General features: G+C 36.9%; 3 protein-coding genes across 3 annotated transcripts; 2 read left to right on the top strand and 1 right to left on the bottom strand.

The window, feature by feature from the left end:
• The first annotated feature begins 6,943 nt into the window (after positions 1-6,943).
• Positions 6,944-9,274, top strand: LOC104230583 (uncharacterized). The gene is made up of 5 exons (XM_009783424.2): positions 6,944-7,134; positions 7,446-7,718; positions 8,137-8,314; positions 8,422-8,823; positions 8,906-9,274. The coding sequence occupies exons 1-5, from the start codon at positions 6,944-6,946 to the stop codon at positions 9,272-9,274; spliced, it is 1,413 nt and encodes a 470-aa protein (XP_009781726.2).
• Positions 9,275-10,304: 1,030 nt separating this feature from the next.
• On the bottom strand, positions 10,305-10,935 carry LOC138879043 (uncharacterized). Its single transcript, XM_070158617.1, has 2 exons — positions 10,613-10,935; positions 10,305-10,530 (listed from the first exon to the last, which is right to left on the bottom strand). The coding sequence occupies exons 1-2, from the start codon at positions 10,933-10,935 to the stop codon at positions 10,305-10,307; spliced, it is 549 nt and encodes a 182-aa protein (XP_070014718.1).
• Positions 10,936-19,921: 8,986 nt separating this feature from the next.
• LOC138879044 (uncharacterized) lies at positions 19,922-22,717 on the top strand. The gene is made up of 5 exons (XM_070158618.1): positions 19,922-20,286; positions 20,395-20,604; positions 20,716-21,540; positions 21,906-22,466; positions 22,576-22,717. The coding sequence occupies exons 1-5, from the start codon at positions 19,922-19,924 to the stop codon at positions 22,715-22,717; spliced, it is 2,103 nt and encodes a 700-aa protein (XP_070014719.1).
• Positions 22,718-23,354: the final 637 nt, after the last annotated feature.

The following is a 23,354-nucleotide window of genomic DNA, read 5'->3' on the forward strand; positions in this document are numbered from 1 at the left end:
TGAAGCTAATGGTAATACTAACATTGGAGTTGTGGTCAAGGCTGTCTTGAGCTTCTGAAAGCTCTCCTCACACTTATCCGACCATACAAATGAAGCACACTTCTGAGTCAACTTGGTCAAAGGCGATGCGATAGATGAGAATCCCTGAACAAACCGGCAACAATAACCTGCCAAACCAAGAAAGCTGCGAATCTCTGTGGCTAAGGACGGTCTGGGCCAACTCTGAACTGCCTCTATCTTCTTCGAATCAACCTGAATACCCTCGCTGGACACCACGTGCCCCAAGAATGCCACTGAACTGAGCCAAAACTCAGACTTGGAGAATTTTGCATAAAGCTTCTCCTCCCTCAATCTCTGCAACACGACTCTCAAATGCTCCGCGTGCTCCCCCTGACTACGCTAATACACCAAAATATCATCAATGAAGACTATGACAAATGAGTCGAGATAAGGCCGGAACATGCTATTCATCAAATGCATGAACGATGCTGAGGCATTGGTCAACCCAAAAGACATCACCAAGAACTCATAGTGACCATATCGGGTCATGAAAGCTGTCTTAAAAATATTCGAGTCCCTGATCTTCAACTTGTGATAACCTGAACGGAGATCAATCTTGGATAACACTCTCGCTCCCTGAAGCTGGTCGAATAAATCATCAATGCGAGACAAAGGATACTTGTTCTTAACTGTTACTTTGTTCAATTGCCTATAATCAATGCATATCCTCATAGTGCCTTCCTTTTTCTTCACAAATAGAACTGGCTCACCCCAAGGTGGCACACTAGGCAGAATGAACCCTTTATCAAGAAGTTCCTGAAGCTGCTCCTTTAACTCCTTCAACTCCACTGGTGCCATACGATACAGCGGAATAGAAATGGGATGAGTGCCCGTCACCAGGTCAATACCAAAATCAATATCTCTGTCAGTGGCATGCCCGACAGGTTTGCAAGAAACACATCGAGAAAATCCCTAACAACTGTAACGGATCAATATTGGGAGTCTCTGCACCGACATCCCTCACAAAGGCTAGATACGAAAGGCAACCCTTCCCAATCATATGTTGGGCCTTTAAGAATGAGATTACCCTACTAGGAACATAATCAGTCAAACCTCGCCACTCAATTCGTGGCACACCTGGTACAACCAATGAGATTGTCTTGGCATGACAATCCAGAATAGCACAACATGGAGATAGCCAATCCATGCCCAAAATGACATCGAAATCCACCATACATAATAATAAAAAATCCACTCGGGTCTCCAGACCCCCAATAGTCACCACACATGATTGGTACACACAGTCTCCAATAACAGTATCGCCTACTAGAGTAGACACATGAACAGGTGAAACAAGAGATCCACGGGGCGTATCCAAATAACGAGCAAAGTATGATGACACATAAGAAAAGCTGGAACCGGGATCAAATAATACAAAGGCATCTCTGTGGCAGACTGAAACAATACCTGTAATAACATCATCGGAAGAAATAGCATTGGGTCTAGCTGGAAGTGCATAGAAACGAGCCTGACCACCACCTGATCGACCTCCCCCTCTAGGGCGACCCCTAGCTGACTGACCTCCACCCTTAGCTAACTAGGTGGGTGGTGGTGAAGTAATTGGTGCTGAAGCCGATGACTGACTCCTCTGCTGAGATGAAACCGCAAGACGACGAGGACACAACCTCCACATATGACCCATCTCCCCATACTCATAGCAACTCCCAGGTGCTAGAGAGGGGGACTGAAGGGAACCCCTCGTACTGAAATGATTAACAGATGCACCTGGCATAGAAGAGCCCTAAACTGATGGAGCACAGGACGAACTCTGAGCTGGAAAGGCTACTAAGTGATGACTGACCCTGATGAGAATTGTGAGAACCATGACCTGATGACGCCCCACAATAACCTGGGCGAGCTGGCTGAGCATGCCTAAATGGACGGCCTCTGTCGTGCTGAAACTGACCTCTCGAAGGAGCACCACTATAACTACCAGTTCCTCGAGGCCTCTTGGCCTCCCTCTTCTCTCGCTCCTGGTGATGAGCTAACTCAATCTCACGAGCAATGTCTACAACCTCCTCAAAAGTCGCACCAGTCACCCTCTCTCTGGTCATGAGAATACAAAGCTGATAAGTGTGGCCATCAACAAACCTACTAATCCTCTCTCTATCTGTCGGAACCAACCAAATAACATGGCGAGCTAACTCGTAGAACCTTATATCATACTGCGTCACAGTCATCTCTCCCTGACACAACCACTCAAACTGCTTGCGTAGCTCCTCTCTGCGAGACTATGGCACATACTTCTCCAGAAAGAGAACAGAGAACTACTGCTAGGTAAGGGGTGTTGCATCAATAGGCCTACGCCTCTCAAAAGCCTCCCACCAAGTGAAGGCAGCTCCAGAAAATGGATAAGTAGTGAAAGCGACCCCGCTGGTCTCCAGAATACCCACTGTACGAAGCATCCTCTAACACTTATCCAAGAAACCCTGGGCATCCTCACCCACTGCACTGCTGAAGGTCGGAGGCTGAAGTCTACCAAACCTCTCCAACCTACGCTGCTCGTCCTCTAGCATGGCAGGAACTACATAGTTCTGAGCAGCTGCAACTGACTAAGCTGGATGCGCCCCCGGTGTCTGAAGTCCCTACACGGCCTGCTCAGGTGTGCGAGCGGCAGAAGTCTGAGTGCCTCCCACTGCCTAGGAAGTAATTGCGGTTGTAGTAACTGGGACCGCTTGAGCTAGGCCAGTGCAAACTAATAGAATCTGAGCCAAGGCCTCCTGAAGAACCGGAATCACAATGGCATAACTGGTGCTTGAGCTGGTGCTGCTGGAGCGTCCACAACTGAGACCTGATCCTAAACTGGGGCGGTTGGTGGATCTGCAGGTGCTGCCCTAGATGTTGTGCAGACTAAACCTCTGCCCTTACCGCGACCACGACCGTGTCCTCGACCTTTAGTGGCCACAACTGGTGGTACTGGTGGTCGTCCATCCTGACCGATAGCGCGTGTCCTCACCATCTGTGAGAGAATAGAATAACAAAAGTTTAGTACCCGGATCAACAGATTTGCACGACAAGAATTTCAAGAATATGAAGTTTTTTCTATAGGTTTTGCAGCCTCTCGAGGATAAATACAGACATCTCCATACCGATCCGTGAGACTCTACTAAACCTGCTCATGACTCGTGAGACCTATGTAACCTAGGCTTTGATACCAACTTGTCACGATCCTAAACGCGGACCCGGTCATGATGGCGCCTCTCGTGAAGACAAGGCTAGCCGTCACATTCCCAATTCCCTTTTAAGCAGTTAAGATAATACAATTAAGTCTTAAACATGATAAAATCCCAAAATAAGTAGTGACAATACAATTTGCGAAATTAAAACCAACACAGCCTGACATCGGGGTGTCACCAGTCATGAGCATCTATCAATATACTACAAGTTTGATGAGTCTATATCGCCTAATACAGAGCTAAAACAGAGAAAATAAGATAAGGGAAGAAGCTCTGGGTTGCGAACCCCAGCAGCTACCTAGAGAATCTCTGAATCCACTTGAGCTGGAAGGACCAACACTCGCTAGCGGGACCTGAAGCGTCTGAATCTGCACACGGGGTGCATGGAGTAAAGTGAGTACTCCAACTCAGTGAGTAATAATAATAAATGAAGACTGAGTAATAAGAAATCACGTAAAGCACATTACCGGCTATAAGGAAGTAGTAAAAGACAGTAAAAGTAATGAAACAGTGAAAATATGCAAAGTCACTTTAGTTCAGTTTAAGCTTCTTAAAATGCCTTTTTAAATAGTTAAGCAAGTAAAAGACAGGAAACTAGAAAAGGTAAACACATAAAGAACCGCCCCTCGAGGCACAATACCAATAGAATCAGCCCCTCGGGAAACACATTGAACAATACCAGTCCCTCGGGCTCTATCTCATATCACAATGGATACTCACTCTCACTGGGGGTGTGCAGACTCCTGAAGGGGCCCCTTACGGCCCAAACGTAATATCAAGCCATCTCGTGGCATAATCACATAGGCTCTCGGCCTCATATCAACAAGCCAACTCGTGGCGTATAAATCTCAGGCCCTCGACCTCATAATCCTAATCAGTGTTTCCTCACAACATAGGCCCTCGGCCTTACTCAATCAGAATCTCACAAGCCACTCGGGCAACAATAAAAAATGATGCTCAGCCCAACGTATCAATTAAAATATCATTTAAGTGTTAAAGCAGAGTAAACATGGTTGCGTTATGAAAATAGTAGAATATAACATGACTGAGTTCAAGTATAAAGTCAACACAATGAGGAAATATCAGTAAAAATCCCCTAAGGGTCCAAATAGTTGGCACGAGGCCCAAATAAGGCATTCAACCCAAAACAAGATGATAGCAAATAGTTTTCAATCATTTACGCGATAAAACAATCATTTGGGATGTAATAAGTCACAATCCCCAATAGTGCATGACCCCACGCTCGTCATCTAGCGTGTGCGTCACCTCAATATAGCACAACGATGTGCAAATCCGGGGTTTCATACCCTTAGGACAACATTTATAATCATTACTCACCTCAATCCGATCCAAACTCTAGCTCGCGATGCCTTTGCCCTTCGAATCGGCCTCAACTCGCATCAAATCTATCCAAAATCAGAATCACGACGTCAAATATGCTAAGGGAACGAAGCCTAAGCTAAAATATTCAATTTACAACACAAATCCCGAAATTACCAAAACCCAACCCCCGGGCCCACGTCTCGGAATTCGATGAAATTTACATCAACAGATTCCTTATCACCCCATGAGTTCATATGAATCAAAAGTCCCAAAATCCGACCATAAATGGACCCTCAAATCCTCAAGTCTAGGTCTCCAATACCAAGCCCTAGTTTCCCCAACTTTAACCCTTAAATTTCATTAATTACTGCTCTAATCCGTGAAATAATACCATAGAAATGAGTTTTAGGTCCAAAATCCTTACCTTAATGAAATCCCCTTGAAATACTTCTTCAAATCTCCCAAAAAGCTCCAAAAGCCGACTTAGAAATGGTTAAATAGCTCAAAATTCGCGAAGGAAATAATTTATACCTTATGGCCTAGGGATTTCGCATCTGTGGCCAAAATCCCGCTTTTGCAGTACCGCTTTTACGGTCCTTGAACCGCTTCTGCGGTTTTCACTTAAACCACTCAGACTCCGCATCTGCGATGCCTAACTCGCACCTGCGCCATCGCAGGTACGGTTCTTCTACCGCTTCTGTGGTTCCTACCAACTTCACCATCTTCCGCTTCTGTGACTCTTTTCTGCATTTGCGGGGGTCACACCTATGGCCTCCCAACCGCAGATGCGGTTATGAAAGTAGATTCCAACTTCAGCTGCCATTCCAAACTTCCATTCTTTCCGTCAACCACCCAAAATTACCCCGAGGCCCCCGGGACCCCAACCAAAGGAACAAAAAAGTCATATACCACCATCCAAACTTGTACCAATCTTCAAAACACCTCAAACAACGTCAAACCAACCAAAACACATCGGATTCAAGCCTAAGTTTCCAAAATCTTTCGGATTACGCTTTTGATTGAAAAGTATACCAAACCACGTCCGAATGACTTGAAATTTTCCACACACCTCCCAAATGACCCAACAGAACTACTACAACCCCCAGAATTCCATTCCGACCCCTATATCAAAATCTCACCTACCAACCAGAAAATGCCAAAAATCCAATTTTGCTAATTCAAGCCTAAATCTACTCTGGACCTCCAAAATACATCCAGATCACGCTCCTAAGTCCCAAATCACCTCACGAAGCTATCCAAACCATCAGAACTCACATTCGAGCCCTCTAACATATAAGTCAACATCCGATTGTCTTTTCTAACTTAAACTCCCTCAAAAGAGACTAAGTGTCTCAAACCTTCTCAAAACCTTTCCGAACCTGAGCCAACCTACCCGATCACATATAGAACCGATAAAAAAGCAATAAAAAGTAGAAATAGGGGAAATGGAGCGGTAACTCATGAGACGACTGGCCGGGTCGTCACACTTCGTCGTGAACTTTGACTTCATGTTCAATAGTTAAGGACACTTGGTCCTTAACTTAGAGTTCCAAGTTAAAAAATTAAGGACATGCAATCCTTAACCTCAAGTTTCAAGTTCAAAAGTTAAGGACACTTGGTCCTTAACTTTGAATTCCAAGTTCAAAAGTTAAGGACACTTGATCCTGAACTTTTATTTCCAAGTTCAAAAGTTAAGGAAACTTGTTCCTTTACTTACAGTTCCAAGTTCATAACTTAAGGACACTTGGTCCTGAACTTTAAGTTCCAAGTTCATAAGTTAAGGACACTTGGTCCTGAACTTTGAGTTCCAAGTTAAAAATTTAAGGACACTTGGTCCTGAAGTTAAGGACACTTGGTCCTTAACTTTGAATTCTAAGTTCAAAAGTTAAGGACACTTGTTCCTTAACTTGGTCTTGAACTTACAGTACATGTTCTTAATTATACAAGGATTGCTCTATAAAATATGTCCTGAGTTTCCCATTCTCTTGACTTGCAGAATGGAAACAATATGCACTATAGTTGCTTTTAATGGTAGATGGACTGAAGACTATAAGTATCTTGATCATCAAACAAAGCTTGTTCTAGTACCTGAGACAATTTGGTTTGAAGATTTCATTAAACATATCTTTGAAGTTATTGAATTGGATAGAGACAAGTTTGAAGCAGTGATATGGTTTGATATCAACCTTGGAACAAGCAAGGGAATGCTTGTATCCAAAGATTTAGATCTTCATACATGTATAGAGTTACTAAAAACTCATTCACTCTTCAAGGGCTGTCGTTTCATTGTTGATATTTCGGAAAGAGTTTTTGGATCAACAAGCACCTTTGAACATGTCAACAAAGAAACTCAACATGAAAATTAAAACAAATGCCAACATATAATGGAAATAGATATGGTTGAAGCTCAACCAATAACTGAAGAGGTGCTTCAAACATTTGATTCTATTCAAGTAGAAGGACAAAGCATTATAGAGATTGACAACGAACAAGCTTTGGGTATTCAAGTCTTAGAGAGTGCACCGGTAATCGAAGAAGTTGCTGAAAAAACCTCTACTCAACTAACTAGACGAAGGTCAAATTTGAAACAAAAAGAATCCCCAACTACGATATTAAGAGAAAATGCTTCGTTGGATGAAATAAAAGTGGGATCAATATTTGACAAAAAGAAGAGTATAATTAACTATTTTTCTAATATAGAAAATTAAAGGACATTTTGAATTTAAGGTTGTTAGATCAAGCTCAACAAGATATTCATTGAAATGCAATGATGATAGGTGGGTGGTGTGTGCGTGCTTTCAAAATTAAAGATTTAACACTATTCAAGATAGCAAAGATTGAGAAAAATCATGATTGCTCTGTTAACACTTTGAAAGCTAATTAAAGGCATGGAACTTCAAAGTTGATTAGTGGTTACATTATCGACAATCTTCGAGACCCAAGGTTTGAAGTTACACCAGCTTTTGTCGTAGCAGAAATGCAAAAATTACATGGACTAGACATTGGGTATCACAAGGCGTGGCGTGCTATTCAATGTGCTTCCGCTTTAATAAGAGGAACTCCTGAAGAGAATTATGAATTATTGTCTTCATACTTGTATATGATGAGAAGTAAAAACCCGGAAACATATACTAACATAAATATAGACGACAACAACAGGTAAACAATTAAAAAAAAGTTTATTAGTCCATTTTATAAAATTTAGGACATGCTGTCTTTAACCAGTTAACTTTTGAGCTTGTATCCTGAAGTTCAGAACTGGATGTCCTTAACTTTTGAACTTGTAAGTCAAAGTTAAAGACTGTTTGTCCTTAACTTTTGAACTTTGAACTCAAAGTTAAGGACTGCATGTCCTTAACTTTATAACTTGTAACTCTAAGTTAAGGATTGTCTGTCCTTAACTTTTGACCTTGTTAGTCTAATTTCAAGACTACTTGTCCTTAACTTTTGGCCTTGTAACCTGAAGTTCAGGACTACCTGTCCTTAACTTCTGTTAACCTTATTTTATACTGTATTTTCAAGTTTTTTATATGTTTTATGCATATGAATCATCAATATCTGGTTGGAATCATTGTAGACCAGTGATTGCTGTTGATGCAACTTTTTTGAAGTCAAAATTTCGTGGTGTTTTAATGATTTCAGTTTCAAAGGATGCAAATAACCAAATTTTCCCACTAGCCTTTGGAATAGCAGAATCTGAAAATAACAATTCCTATGAGTGGTACTTTACTCAGTTTGCAATGCAATTGGGAGCCGTGAGAATTTAATGTTTTTATCAGACAGGTATCAAGCTATTGCATATGGCATTGCAAAGGTATATCCTGAAAGCCATCATGAGATTTGTATCTATCATTTGGAGTAGAACCTAAAGCGAAGGAAAGTGAAAAGTGAGGTCATAAAACTTTTCCAAAGTGCTGCAAGAGTATACAAGTGCAAAGAATTTGATCTATACATGTCAGATATAGCAAAAGTAGATAAGAAGACTTATGACTACTTGTTGGAAGAACCACGAGAAAGGTGGGCACGTTCTTGTAGTCTACGACGAAGATATGGCATGCTCACAACAAACGTAGTTGAGTCAATGAATTCTGTCCTATTAGAAGCAAGGGAGCTGCCTATATTAAGAATGATGGATTTCATTCAACTAAAGCTACAACATTGGTTTTATGAAAGAAGAAATGAAGCAGAAGGAACTTTTTATGATATTTCTTGTTGGGTAGAGGAGAAATTGAAGAAAAAGATAGATTTAGCATTTACTTTGAATGTAAGTATATGTTCTATGTTTAGGTTATGATTTTAATATAATTTAACATAATGTACTAACTTATAATTTTTCAACATTGAAGGTCTTCCCTGTTGATTCATGGCGTTCTAGAGTTGAAAAAGAAGGAATAACTTTCTTGGTGGACTTAAACAAAAGAACATGTGATTGTTTTCAGTTTCAATTTGATGAATTACCATGCATACATACAATTGCAGCTATCGAGAAGAGAAACATCAAGAACTCCAACCTTTGCTCGCATTGGTACTTAAAGGAATCTTGGCTGAAAATATATGAAAGACAAATACATCCTGTAGGACATACTGATTCTTGGATTGTACCAGAGAGTGTTAAGTCACAAATTGTTAAACCTCCAGATTTCAAAGTGCCACCAGGTAGAAGGCAGAAGGAAAAGGCATATTCCAGCTACCGAGTCATAAAAAATAACATTTAAATGTGGTCGTTGCAGAAGAATTGGTCATAATAGAACAACTTGTATATATTCTCCGGCAGTCCATCCATTTTCAAGAAAGCATAGAGAATAGTAGATATATCTACTTATGTTTATCGACTCTTTTAAGTTTTTGCTATAAATTGGATTTATTTAGATTATTCTTATTTGAGCAAATGTCTGAATTTTCAAATTTTCTTTATGCTTACGTTCTTTTTGTTTCTTTTGAATTCAAAGTTCAAAAGTTAAGGACAAACAATCCTTAAGTTTGAGTTACAGGTTCAAAAGTTAAGGATATGCAGTCCTTAAGTTTGACTTACAGGTTCAAAAGTTAAGGACAGGCAGTCCTTAACTTTGAGTTCAAAGTTCAAAAGTTAAGGACTGTCTATCCTTTACTTTGAGTTTCAAGTTCAAAAGTTAAGGACATACAATACTTAACTTTGACTTACAAGTTGAAAAGTTAAGGACACTTGGTCCTTAACTTACAGTTCCAAGTACAAAACATAAGGACAATTAGTCCTGAAGTTTGAGTTCCAAGTTCAAAAGTTAAGGATTCAATTTCAAAAGTTGAGGACACATGGTCCTGAACTTGGACTTTCAAGTTCAAAAGTTAAGGACACTTGGTCCTGAAGTTTGAGTTTCAAGTTCAAAAGTTACACTTAGTCCTGAAGTTTCAGTTTCAAGTTCAAAAGTTAAGGACACATGCTCCTGAACTTTGACTTACAAGTTCAAAAGTTAAGGACACTTGGTCCTTAACTTTGAATTTGACGTTCAATTACACTTGGTCTTGAACTAATACTAATAAGCTCAATGGACAAATCAATACTTGACAGAAACAAAGAAATTAATAACATGATGCCTTCATATTACTTCTGAAATTGTAATTTTGCATAGTTGTGACAAAAAATTATGCTATGCAAAGAAAATAAAAGTGCCTTTTGAGGAATTTACAAGATATTTTAGAATTCATATGGATTCTTTACAGCAATTTTATACAAAAAATCAACCACAACTAACTTTCTTTACAACTAAACTACAAGTCCTTTGGACAACAAGTTTCATTTTCACTATCATAGCTGTCGCCAACATTTTCTGGTGGTGTATCATAACCAGAATTTCTTTTCCACTCTCCATGTTCCCAAAGATTTGCTGCAAGTTCTTTTCTAAAGTCTTTTATGTCTTCAGGTTGGAATTTCTCCACATCCTTTCCCATCATCAACAACTCCACATACTTAATTAGGAATGCACCACAATCAGTCCTAAGAAAAATGTAAGATATGGAGTCAATTAAACAATAAATGTAAAGTACATATAAATTATATAACAAATAACAACAAGTACGATCCAGTTTGGTGTGGTGATCTTTGCCACTGAATATCAAATTTGTTGAATGCATTTCCAAAAGACTTGTGATGTTTCTCAAACTGTGAGAACTTTAGCAAGTTATGGATCATGCGTGCATACATTTCAATGTGATTCATTCTTGCCTCATATGGCTCACTATATATGGAATCGTACCCATCAATCTTTTTCTCATTCAAGTCCAATACCCCCAAAAGAAAATGTGTCACAGCATTATCATCTTCTGAAGGAAGCCGACATGAAAAAAAGATTTTGTCAACCTCTGTCCAAGCAATTGCACATCTACGACTGTCACCCCACATATATGGTGTCAGAAACAATTGATTATCACCACATCAAAACTCATCTACAGCATCTTCATTGAAATCCTTATACACAAGCACCATATAGTTATCAAAAGGTATATCTGTAGTTGTGAAACGAAAAGGATGGTCGCGAGGGTGGTAGCATTCCTTCTTTCTCAGATAATATAGGGCAATGCCAATATGCTTCATAAAAAGGCCAAAAATAAAATAAATCCATGAGTCATAAAATAATTAAAAAATAATAAATTAAGAATAAAGAAAATAAATGCCTTGCGAATTATCAAACCTTATCATCAAGTACAAAGCTACTATCCGAACTCAAGGAAGAACATTTTACGACTGATTTTTTATGATACAATTTGTATGGATTCTTTCTCACACCATTATCATCAGCATATATATCAGTTTGTCCCCTGAAAAGTTTGAAAATATCAAAGTTAGAAGTTAGTCCTGAACTTAGACTTTCAAGTTGAAAAGTTAAGGACACTTGGTCCTGAAGTTTGATATTCAAGTTCAAAAGTTAAGGACACTTGGTCCTGAAGTTTGAGTTTCAAGTTCAAAAGTTAAGGACACATGGTCCTGAACTTAGACTTACAAGTTCAAAAGTTCATGACACTTTGTCCTTAACTTAGACTAATAAGTATAAAAGTTAAGGATAGGCAGTCCTTAACTTATAGTTCCAACTTCAAAAGTTAAGGACACTTGGTCCTAAACTTCAAGTTTCAAGTTCACACATGGTTCTGAATTTAGACTTTCAACTTCAAAAGTTGAGGACACTTGGTCCTGAACTTAGACTTACAAGTTCAAAAGTTAAGGACACATGGTCCTGAACTTTGACTTACAAGTTCAAAAGTTAAGGACACTTGGTCCTTAACTTTTATTTCCAAATTTAAAAGTTAAGGACACTTAACTTTAGGAATTTAAATATCAATTTACTTAGTCCTAAATTTAAGATTATAAGTTAAGGACACGAATTTAAGTAATTAACAAATAATGAAATACATTTAGGGACTTACGCTTTTTGCGACCTTTCCTTTTCTCCTTGCCCAACCACATAATGAATTTCTTCAATAATTTTGTATCATCTTTGGCATAATAAAAAATACATGTACGAGTATATTTTGATTTTATCCAGCCCGTTTTCTTGGGAGTATTTTCATTGTGTGCCATCGATGTTCCTGTTTTTCTTTCTTGTTCAAAAGGAGATTTCAACTGCCAACTAAGCTTCTTATTTCTTTTACCTCAACCAAGCTCTTCTTTAATATTTCCTTCGACCTCCATAGACAAACCCTCATCAATGCTCATTTGTGTACTTGTAGGAGTAGGAGTAAGAATAGAAAATGATGGACCATCATAACCAATACTATCTCTCTTCCTTTTCCTAGTATATTGGTTAAGATCTTCATCTTTTGCTCTGACAACACTATATATATATATATATATATATATATATATATATATATTAGTTTGGTGCAAGTCGTCAAATGAAGAGACAAAACTAAGAACATTATTTTTGAAATGTACTGGCACTTTTAATTATGAATATAATATTTAGGACACAATCAATACATGTCTTGTTCACACTGCCTTCTTGTATTTTTTCAACAGACAATTGAGCTGACATATTGGTTGCATTTTCTTTATCTTTCAACTGCATATTTTCTTTATCTTGCAACTGTTCTCCATGTTCTTCAATTGCAAGTTCACAAGATTCTGCAAAATATTTACAAGAGCTAACACAATTAGTACTTGTTACTAATCTTTGATTAAAACAAACATGTATAAAATTAAAAAAAACACTATCTAACCATTTGCAACTGTCAAGATCATCACAATTAAATCATTATCTTCACTAGCATTTTCTTAGCTTCCAATATTGTCGGTAAGAGAGTGAGCTGTAGAGAGATCACATGTTCCGTCTATGTATTTGGAAACAATCTCACTTATGCTTGTTCCTTGGGTATTTTCTAAGTCTTGAGATTGTACTCCACTTTTGTCTTGATACTCCACTCCATCTTCTTCCCTCGCAGCTTCAAAAGATTCTGTAACATTTACAATTAATACCCATTCTAATAGTTCACTAAAACTAACATTCAACATATCATGAAAATTTCATCTAACCTTGATTGGCATAATTTTGAACTCCAAATTTCTCTTTATATGATAGAGGTGTAGACATATCATATGTTCCTTCTAAACATTTGCATACAATCTCACTGACACTTATTCCCAATGGACTTTCTAAATCCTGAAATTGCACTCCACATTTACAAATTTTTTCTGTTACTCTTGTCTCTTTTGGATTTTTCTGGTCTTGACATTCTAATACATCTTGAACATCCACTCCATCAACAAATTCTACATATATTTATAATCACAAAAATGTTTATATGTATTACACTATTGAATATAAATTTCTTTGACAAAAAATTCAAAATCTATATCTAACCTTTCCCAATTTCAGTGCCAATATCAGTTTCATCATCTAGACGTGCATCTCTATAATCGCTTTCATACTGAACTTCTGCATGCACATCTGTATCATCACATTCATCACCATCTGCATCTTTGTTAATTGTAACAGTAGGTTCTGTACCATCACAATGATCATCAACTCCATCTTTAGTAATTGGAACACTAGATTCTCTCTCTATGTTCCTTTCATCAGGTTTCACAAAAATCTTCAACAAAGTATCAATCTTTGATCCTAGACTTTTCTTTAAATCATGTGAAAGAAACTAAGTTAGAAAGTTAAGGACAGGTAGTCCTACACTTCAAGTTACAAGTAAAAAAAGTTAATGATAGGCAATCCTTAACTTAGAGTAACAAGTTTAAAAGTTAAGGACACTTGGTCCTAAACTTCAAGCTTCAAGTTCAAAAGTTAAGGACATGCAGTCCTTAACTTTGAGTTACAAGTTAAAAAGTTAAGGACAATAGGTCCTGAACTTCAAGTTTCAAATTGAAAAGTTAAGGACACTTGGTCCTGGACTTCAGGTTTCAAGTTAAAAAATTTAGGACAGATGATCCTGAACTTAGACTTACAAGTTGAAAAGTTAAGAACACTTGGTCCTAAACTTCAAGTTTCAAGTTCAAAAATAAAGACAGACAGTCCTTAACTTATAGTTACAAGATCAAAAGTTAAGGACAATAGGTCTTTAACTTCAAGTTTTAAGTTCAAAAGTTAAGGACCATGGTCCTGAACTTCAAGTTTCAAGTTCAAAAGTTCAGGACAGATGGTCCTTAACTTAGACTTACATGTAAAAAAGTTTAGGACACAAGGTCCTGAACTTAGACTAATTGAAATTAATGATATTACCTTGATATCATTTTGAATCTTTTTTCTGATACAACTATTTTCTGATTTATTCTAGTAACTTCAGCATGCAGATCCTTTTTAAACTTCTTTGATAATTTCTGAATCAAAAACCATAAAAACAAAAAAGTCTCTTAAGCAAAAAAGAATCAAATAAAAAACTAATGTTATTCAAAGACAGAAAAACTACTTTAATAATTTCCTTAAGCATGACTTCATTAAATTGTGTGGAAGAAGGTATTGAGCTTTGATCTTGAGAAATTGGCTCATGCACACTAACAGGCTCTGTATCTTCTTCAATAAGAATAAATGGTGCCACCTCGATCAGCTTTTACACCTATTATATAACCAAAAAAATATAAGTTTTCAGAACTAAAACAAATAAAAAAAAAGAAGAAGCTAGTAATTAGATTAACTTACATTTTCATTATGGAAGTATTTTTTACACAGAGAATCATATTGTGGAGATTTTATTTCCGAATAACATAACATCCGAGGAAAACCACATTCTCGGAAGTTCACAAATTGTTTTTCATGGAAAATAGGCAATACTTCCATAATCCGAACACAAAAAACAAAAGGAAAGCCAAGTATAGTGTAACTATCCTTGTATTTATCTTTGTCATTCTCATTGGGCTTCAAACAACTCTTCAATGATTTTAATAACGTTTCATAACAAAGAGAGCCCCAGTTGAAAGATGAGCAGAGTTCATCATCATCTACAATTTTTATTATCTGCTCGGACACATTCTTATTCTTCTGCTTCCCCATCAAAATAGATTCAAAAAAATAAATTGTTGTCAACTTCACAGCATCATCGTCGTTGCCTACTGATGATGCAGATGTACCATTTGGGTAACTAGTAATAAAATTAAACAAATCACCCAACTCAACTCTATCCTTTCCGAGGAAATAGACTTTCGAAAGCCTATTCTCCTTTTCATGCAAACCTTTGATGTCCAGTGAAGAATAATACTTCAAACAAGTAATTATATGAAATGCTTCACGTGTAAACTTAATTTCATGGTCAAAAACCTTGAATGTAATCGAATCAGGGTCATTATCTACAATTTCTGAAAGCAATACACAGTGAATAAGTTTACCACAGAACTTCACACTTTTTAATCGAAAAAAGTTTCCAAAAATACCATCCCTCAACTTTTCCACTGCCTGTTCGACAAAAAACTTTTGATTGTTTTCTTATACTGTAAATCTCCTTTCCAATAGATCATTAAATTATGCCAAACATCAAAGTCAAACACACGATATCCTTCCATTAGCACACTACAAAGAAGGAAAAAGATTATAAAAGATTAGGACTTACAGTTACAAGTTGAAAAGTTTGGGGCACTTGGTCCTGAACTTCAAGTTTCAAGTTAAAAAGTTAAAGACAATAGGTCCCGAACTTCAACTTTCCAGTTCAAAAGTTAAGGAAACTTGGTCCATAACTTCAAGTTATAAGTTAAAAAGTTAAGGACAGGAAATACTTAACTTATAGTTTCAAGTTGAAAAGTTAAGGACACTTAGTCCTGAACTTCAAGTTTCAAGTTCAAAAGTAAAGTACACTTGGTCCTTAACTTTGAATTCCAAGTTCAAAAGTTAAGGACACTTAGTCCTGAATTTTGACAGACAAGTTCAAAAGTTAAGGACACTTGGTCCTTAACTTAGAGTTACAAGTTAAAAAGTTAAGAACAGGCAGTCCTTGACTTATAGTTTCAAGTTGAAAAGTTAAGGACACTTGGTCCTGAACTTCAAGTTTCAAGTTCCAAAGTTAAAGACACTTGGTCCTGAACTTCAAGTTTCAAGTTCAAAAGTTAAGGACACTCGTCCTTAACTTTGAGTTCCAAGTTCAAAAGTTAATGACACTTGATCCTTAACTTTTATGAACACAGTTAACTAAAATTCATAAACACAGTTAGCTTATGAAATTGTACGACTATTTTTATGAAATGTCCTTACATAATCAAATATGTTGATTGAACCACAAACACATTTCAATACTAAAAATTTCTGAATAACTTCCTCACAAAAATTCGCTACTTATTCGACACTGAATCAACTTATAATCATTATTTTTGAAATTTCACACATACTTGACACAACATTGATCGCGATTAAACATATACAAAAATAAAAATGCATAAAAGCGAAAAAAATACCAGTTCGATCGTTCAATGCAGAGAAGATGACAGAGAATATGAAGAAGGAGAAAGATTAAATACAACTGGTTTGCATGCGAGGACGATACAAATACTGAGGAGCACGCGAAACTTGCCTCTGAAATTTTTGCTCTCAAATTTTCCCTCTGAAGGTTTGAACGAATAAAACAAGGGTTTGGGAATATAAGAATTGAAGAAAGGGTAAAACTGTCTTTTCAAAATAATTTTAATGATGTAGCGACTATTTTTGCTCAGCATTAAAATTAATGGATAAAAAATAAAGACCACCTTATTTAATGGCTACCACACGCCATTTTTTCGCATTTGTTGGCTCTTTTATCTGTGGCTTTTGCCACGGGTGATCATTTGACATAATTTGCAAATATAAATAATAAGTATGGCTAGTCACAAAAGCTCATCTTGGATAAACAGTTAAGAAGTCATAATTCGTACTGAAAATTTCAAGTAATGTCATGTTTGCTAATATCTAGTTAATTATAGTCTTTACGACTTTACCGACTGCATGAAAGAATAAGAGAGTGTTTGGTTAAGCTTATAAGCTGGTCAAACTGGCTTATAAACACTTTTTGCTTATCTACGCGTTTGGTAAAATTAAAAATGCTTATAAGTTAAGTACTTATAAGCCAAAAGCCATAAGTTGGTCTCCCCCAACTTATCAAATTTCAGCTTATAAGCACTTTAGGTTTGATCAAAATATTTACTATTCTATCCCTAAAATAATTCTTTTTAAACAAAACTCTTCGTATACCCAATTCTTCAACTGCTTATTATTAATTTCAGCACTTTTATCCAAACACATAATTATTTATTTTTTAAATTAGTTTCAGCACTTAAAGTACTTTTCAGCACCTAATGCTTATCAGATACTTAAATCAGCTAAGCCAAACGGCTCTAAATCAGGGACGAAGATCTTAAAAAGAAAAACAAAAGACAAGACTCATTATGGATGAATAATAGTTTAATGGTCAAGAAATCATAATATTACACTGCATTTACTAGTACAACTCTAGTACTCATTGGGTTGCGAACACGTGTACAAATTAAAATGATGGTATTGTGAGTTGGGACCAACGAAGAACTAAGAACCTTAAAACATTGCTCCACAAAAAAAACTGTTGTGGGGAAAAAGAAATAAGAAAAAAGGGAAAGGTAATAAAATTAATGTATGAATTTTTAATTTATATTAGCTTTCTTAATAGAAGTTATTTCCTCTTTCAAGTTCGAAGGTAAAAAATCGAATGTGTATTAAATTAATAAACGCATGACATGTTCTTTTGTAAAATTTAACTGTGGTTAATTGCTCTTTTAAAAGTAAGTTTATTAATTATTGCAAATATCGAAGGCAGGGAAGCCTTTTTCTTTTGAAATTTAATTACTTGAATGGAGTAGAAATTATTTATCCACCACCAAAATTTAAATAGGTTAACGCGAAAGAAATCCTAAAAAAGATATGCCGATGCCATTCAATTTCCAATTTCCCGGCATCCATTTAAACAATAGCAAATTTACCTAGAAAAGGAGGAATTTAAGCAAACTATACCTACCAACCTATTGAAAAGTATATATATATATATTGATGAGCCATTAATCATTCAGGGTACGTAGTGGAATGAATGAAGCTTATTCATCCTTAACATAAAGTCTAAGTTTGAGCATTAGAAATGAAACTAAAAACTCGTAATAAGAAGCCCCTTTAATGGGTTTTACACGACACTAATTTGAAATAGCCTCACTATCAAGTTCCATTTACCAGATGAATTATACCATAAATACTACTAGTCAATAGCAGTGAATATTCATATAAATATGATATTCGAAACAACGGAGGCACTCACTAATATTTGTATTAGGGTATGTTGTCTACATCACACCCCTTAATGTACGATCTTTCCTAAACATTATGTGAACATATGATACTTTATGTACCGGACTGCCCTTTTAACGGATGCAAAGCAAAATAAATGTCTAAGGTTACGAGTGAACGAAGTTTTAGAATGAAACATCGAAATGAGTCCAGTACTGCCCAAAATAGCCAATTGCCCCTAATTTACTCCTCAAATTAACTCTAACTTAAGCAATAGAAATTTTAACAACTCTCCAAAACAAGACAGGCATGAAATCTCAAGATGCTGCATTTGCCGAAACAGCATCAAGAATTGCAGCATTAATTCTTTTTCTTTGTCTTGTGATTTGATGCAAGAATTCTGATAACACAAATGACTGATTTATGATCAATTTGAGAAAAAGGTAAGGAAATTTCCACAAGATAAGCATATCCTTCTTATCATGCTCTTAGCTGCTGCTTTATTGTCCACTTATCTTCTATTATAATTAAACTCTTGTCACGTACCAATTTTAGCTTCCATTTGACATGCACGATTAGATAGAGGGTCGCAAAAGTGGAGGTATTTCTTTGTGATTGTTGGTCCAAGTGAAATTTGTTTTGATGATTGACAAAGGAACTCAAGTATGAACCAGGTTTATTCACAGTGTACACAGACATGGGCAGATTCAAGCATAAGGGATGCATGTGAGGGAGATAAGCTTAACTTGTTATATCTGATATCTCCTGATCTTAAATGTTACATAATTGATAGGGAAAAGGACTCCTTACTCAAAGAGAACACTATATCCAAGATAAGGAAGGGATTAGAAGTTGAAGTTAACTAGAACTCTTCCATCAAGGAAGAGTATAGCATTGAAACTCTAGTTATTTCCTATTCTACTAACTATATATATATTTCAGGATGTTCTCACTTTATAGGCACGCACAAAAGCTGAAGTTAAACATGAGTTGAGAGCAAAATAGCAAGGCATTTTGCAACCAATTCTTGTGTGATTCATGTGTGCGAACCTGAAGCTACATGAACCAGATAGAAAAACCAGTTTTGAGTGTTTGTCTTTTATTCTAGTTCAGTTGTAGTAGGTATTTTCAATTTGTACCATTCAGCTTTATCTAAAAAAAATTGTATTAGGTACTCTGAATATTCAAGTTAGAGTTAACTTGAAATTGTCGCAACAGTTAGAGGCTAGTTGCCACAATGAGATTAGAGGTAATCTTTAGGTTTACAAAGAGTTTTTGTAAATGTTATTTTGGCTTAGTGATTTAATGAAGTGTTGGGGAAAATCCTACTGAGTTGTAGGTCTTGATTTTTTCACCTTTTGAACCGGGTGTTTTTCACGTAAAAATACTTGCGTTATTTACTTTTCACATTTATTATTTCCGCAATAGTAGTATAAGGAACACATAGAAGAACCATGCCCTTCTATAATCCGTGCACGTGAAAGTTGGACACCATATAAACCACCCCTCATCTTTTGTGGCATTGAAGTATAAAACATCAATTGGTATCAGAGCGGGTTATCCTTGAAAATGCTTACACATTTGGAAAAGATCAACATGAGTACACCACTTGAAAATTAGGAAGGGCAATCCACTGCTAGGCCGCCACTCTTTAATGGCCAGTACTACTCTTGGTGGAAAAATAGGATGAGAGATCACGTTATAGAAGAGGACTATGAGCTATGGGACATCGTCAACGATGGTCCATTGGCCACCTTGAAGAAAAATGCTGAAGGAGTAAATGTGCCAAAGACAAGAGCTGATTGCACTACTGAGGACTTGAGAAAGTGGGAGAAGAATGCTAAAGCGAAGAAATTGCTTGTTTGTGGACTTGGTCCAGATGAGTACAATAGAATTCAAGGGTGTACCACTGCTAAGCAAATATCGGACACACTAGAAGTGGCTCATGAAAGAACACCTCAGGTGAAGAGATCCAGAGGAACTCTACTGTACTCTCAATATGAGAGTTTTGTTATGAAGGAAGGAGAAACTATTCAAGAGTTGTACATAAGGTTAACTACACCGACAAATGAACTAAAGTCTCTTGGAAGGATTATTCTTGAAGAATAAAGAGTAGAAAAGATATTGAATAGAGTTTTGCCTATCACTTGGGAGAGTAGAATCACTGCCATAAGGGAATCAAAGAATATCGCCACTCTCCCAGTAGATGAATTGATTGGAAATCTTATTGCCTATGAACTTGGGAGACAAAATATTAATATAGATGTACCTAAGAAGGAAAGGAGTTTGTCTCTCAGAATCACTAAAGGTTCTAATCTGGAAGATGATGAAATGACTATGATTACCAAAGACTTCAAGAAGTACCTAAGGTGAGGACAGAGTTCTTCAAGAAGTGGAAGCTACAACAAACCAAATGCTCTTGAGAAGCAAACTAATGATGGCTGCTACAAGTGTGGAAAGACTGATCACCATATCAAAAGCTGTTCTTTATGGGAAATTGAATGGAATAAGAAAAGAGTTGAACGGAGGAACATGAAGAAGGAACAAGTTCAACCCAAGAAAAGCAACAACAAAGGATCAACAAAGGCTATGGTCTCTGCTTGGGGAGATAGCTCAGATGAATGCTCAGATGATAATAACGATAATGAACGAGCACTTATGGCTATTGGAGAATCTGATAAAGAAGCTGAGGTAAGTGTTTCTCATCTCAAAGATAAGATTAAATTTTTGCCTAAGGAAAGGTTTTCTGAGTTGCTCCTAGAGCTAATTGATGAATCTGAGGATGTAAACAATGAAAAGGAACAACTGTCAAAAGGGTGTGTAGTTTTAAAAGCTAAGTGCAAAAACCTGGAACATATGGCTAGTGAAACTGAAAGTGAAAATGTTGTGTTGAAGAACCATGTTCATGAACTTGACACAACTATCCTAGAGCTTATATCTGAAAATCTAAAATTGAAACTAGGTACAAGTAAAAAGACAGTTGATCACACACAACTCACTTTAGAAGAAAATGTAGGAAAAATGAAAGATTATTTGTACAAAAGAGATGAACAAATAAAAATCCTAAAGGAGGATCTAAGAAAGGTCAAGCATGAGCTAGACAGAACCTATAAATGGAACAGGTCCTCCGATGCACTTTCATGGCTACAAGAACACCATAGTAGCAACAAAAGAGGACTTGGCTTTGGGAACCCTGCACCTAAGTGGGATCCCAAAAGCAAGTACCTCACACTTTCTGAGAACAAAATTTGCACACATTGTGGTAAAACGGATCACTATAAAGTGAATGCACTGCAAAAGAAAAGGCAAGTCAAAAGAATAAAGAATTTGTTCAAGGGAAAAATAGGCTGCCAAGTTGGGCTAAAAAGAATTTGATTCATCCTTTTGCCTATAAAAAGGGACCCAAACTAGTTTGGGTTCCTAAGACTAACCCCTGATTTCCTTTTGTAGGTCCAAGTGAAGGGGAGTAGACAAATGTGGTATATGGATAGCGGCTGCTCAAAACATATGACAGGAAGCAAGAATCAATTCCTTTCACTTGAGGACCTTAAATGAGGTAATGTCTCTTTCGAAAATGGGAAGAATGTGAGATCATTGGGGTTGACAAGGTAGGTAAGACTGACACTCACTCTATTGAGAATGTCTACCTGATTGATGGACTAAAGTACAGTCTAATAAGTGTATCACAATTGCGTGATAGAGGTAATATGGTTGCATTCACCTCTATAAAATGCTTTGTGATTAATCTCATCACTAACAAGATAGTTTTGCAGGGGAAAAAAGTGAACAACATATATATTGTGGATCTGTCCACACTCTCAGATAATGAACTCACTTGTTTAAGTGTATTGGATAATGATCCCATCCTTTGGCACAAAAGATTTGGACATGCCAGTCTAAGTCAACTCAACAAACTAGTCTCCAAGGACTTGGTGATAGGACTGCCTAACATTAAGTTCAAGGAAGATAAAGTTTGTGACGCTTGTGCAAGGGAGAAGCAGATAAGATCCTCTTTCAAAAGTAAGAAAATGATAAGCACCACCAGAATGATGGAACTGGTCCATATAGATCTTTGTGGACCAATAAAAACATTGAGCAGAGGTGGTAAGAGATATGTTATGGTGCTTGTTGATGATTACTCTAGGTTTACTTGGACACTGTTTCTAAGATTTAAAGATGAAGCATTTGACATATTTACTTCTTTTGTTAGAAAAAACTCAGAAACAACTAGGTAATCAACTCGCATCAACTAGGTCTGATCAAGATACTGAATCTGAAAATGCTAAATTTGCTGAATTTTGTGATGAGCATGGCATATATCATAATTTTTCTACTCCTAGGACTCCACAACAAAATGGAGTAGTTGAAAGAATGAATAGTACATTGGAGGAAGTGGCTAGGACTATGCTTCTTTCTAGTAAACTGGCCCATAGTTTATGGGCAGAAGCTGTGAACACTGCATGTTACATTATAAATAGGTGAATGTCATGACCCCAGTTTGCCCTCAGTGAACTGTCGTGATGGCATCTAGTCTCTACGACTAGGTAAGCCTAACAAATGCAGAACATAAACGATGCTTGCGGAAGAAATAATAAAAAAAAACCTAAATAACTAAATGTAAACAATAGTTATAATGCCGCTCGGCATATACAACACAACATTCTCAAAACCAAGTACACTATCCCAAAACCCGGAAACTCACGGAAACACAAGCCTTTGGAATATCTAACAGTCTAACTCCAGAATATCTAACAAGAAAGAAAATATAGAAGGGAAATGTTTAACAGCTAGAATAGAAAGGGACTTCTCGGTCTGCGGACGCAGCAGATGTACCTCGAAGTCTCTAGAGCAGTCGACTCCTCAAGGATGGTAGGACTGAGTAGTGGTACCTGGATCTACACATGAAAAACATGTGTAGAAGGGGCATGAGTACACCACAACGGTACTCAGTAAGTGCCAAGCCTAACCTCGGTTGGGTAGTGACGAGGAAGGTCAAGGCCCTACTGAGGTTAAATAAAATATAAAGATCAACAATATAGAACAGAACAATATGAATAAATACGGTAGTAAAATATCACAGGATGTACAAGACAGTAACAACTATACAGAAACAAGGTAA

Source organism: Nicotiana sylvestris, chromosome 10 (assembly GCF_000393655.2).
Source record: "Nicotiana sylvestris chromosome 10, ASM39365v2, whole genome shotgun sequence".
In the NCBI taxonomy this organism is placed as follows: domain Eukaryota; kingdom Viridiplantae; phylum Streptophyta; class Magnoliopsida; order Solanales; family Solanaceae; genus Nicotiana; species Nicotiana sylvestris.

What these genes read in the sequence shown, in the direction of transcription:
- LOC104230583 (XM_009783424.2), top strand. Translation starts at nt 6,944, where the DNA reads ATGGAAATAGATATGGTTGAAGCTCAACCAATAACTGAAGAGGTGCTT. An exon ending in AATATAGACGACAACAACAG is followed by an intron (nt 7,719 to 8,136) that starts GTAAACAATTAA and finishes GAATCATTGTAG; the next exon opens with ACCAGTGATTGCTGTTGATG. An exon ending in ATTTAGCATTTACTTTGAAT is followed by an intron (nt 8,824 to 8,905) that starts GTAAGTATATGT and finishes TCAACATTGAAG; the next exon opens with GTCTTCCCTGTTGATTCATG.
- LOC138879043 (XM_070158617.1), bottom strand. Translation starts at nt 10,935, where the DNA reads ATGTGGGGTGACAGTCGTAGATGTGCAATTGCTTGGACAGAGGTTGAC. An exon ending in TCACCACACCAAACTGGATC is followed by an intron (nt 10,531 to 10,612) that starts GTACTTGTTGTT and finishes CATTTTTCTTAG; the next exon opens with GACTGATTGTGGTGCATTCC.
- LOC138879044 (XM_070158618.1), top strand. Translation starts at nt 19,922, where the DNA reads ATGAGAGATCACGTTATAGAAGAGGACTATGAGCTATGGGACATCGTC. An exon ending in GACTTCAAGAAGTACCTAAG is followed by an intron (nt 20,605 to 20,715) that starts GTGAGGACAGAG and finishes CCATATCAAAAG; the next exon opens with CTGTTCTTTATGGGAAATTG. An exon ending in AATGCACTGCAAAAGAAAAG is followed by an intron (nt 21,541 to 21,905) that starts GCAAGTCAAAAG and finishes ACTAAAGTACAG; the next exon opens with TCTAATAAGTGTATCACAAT.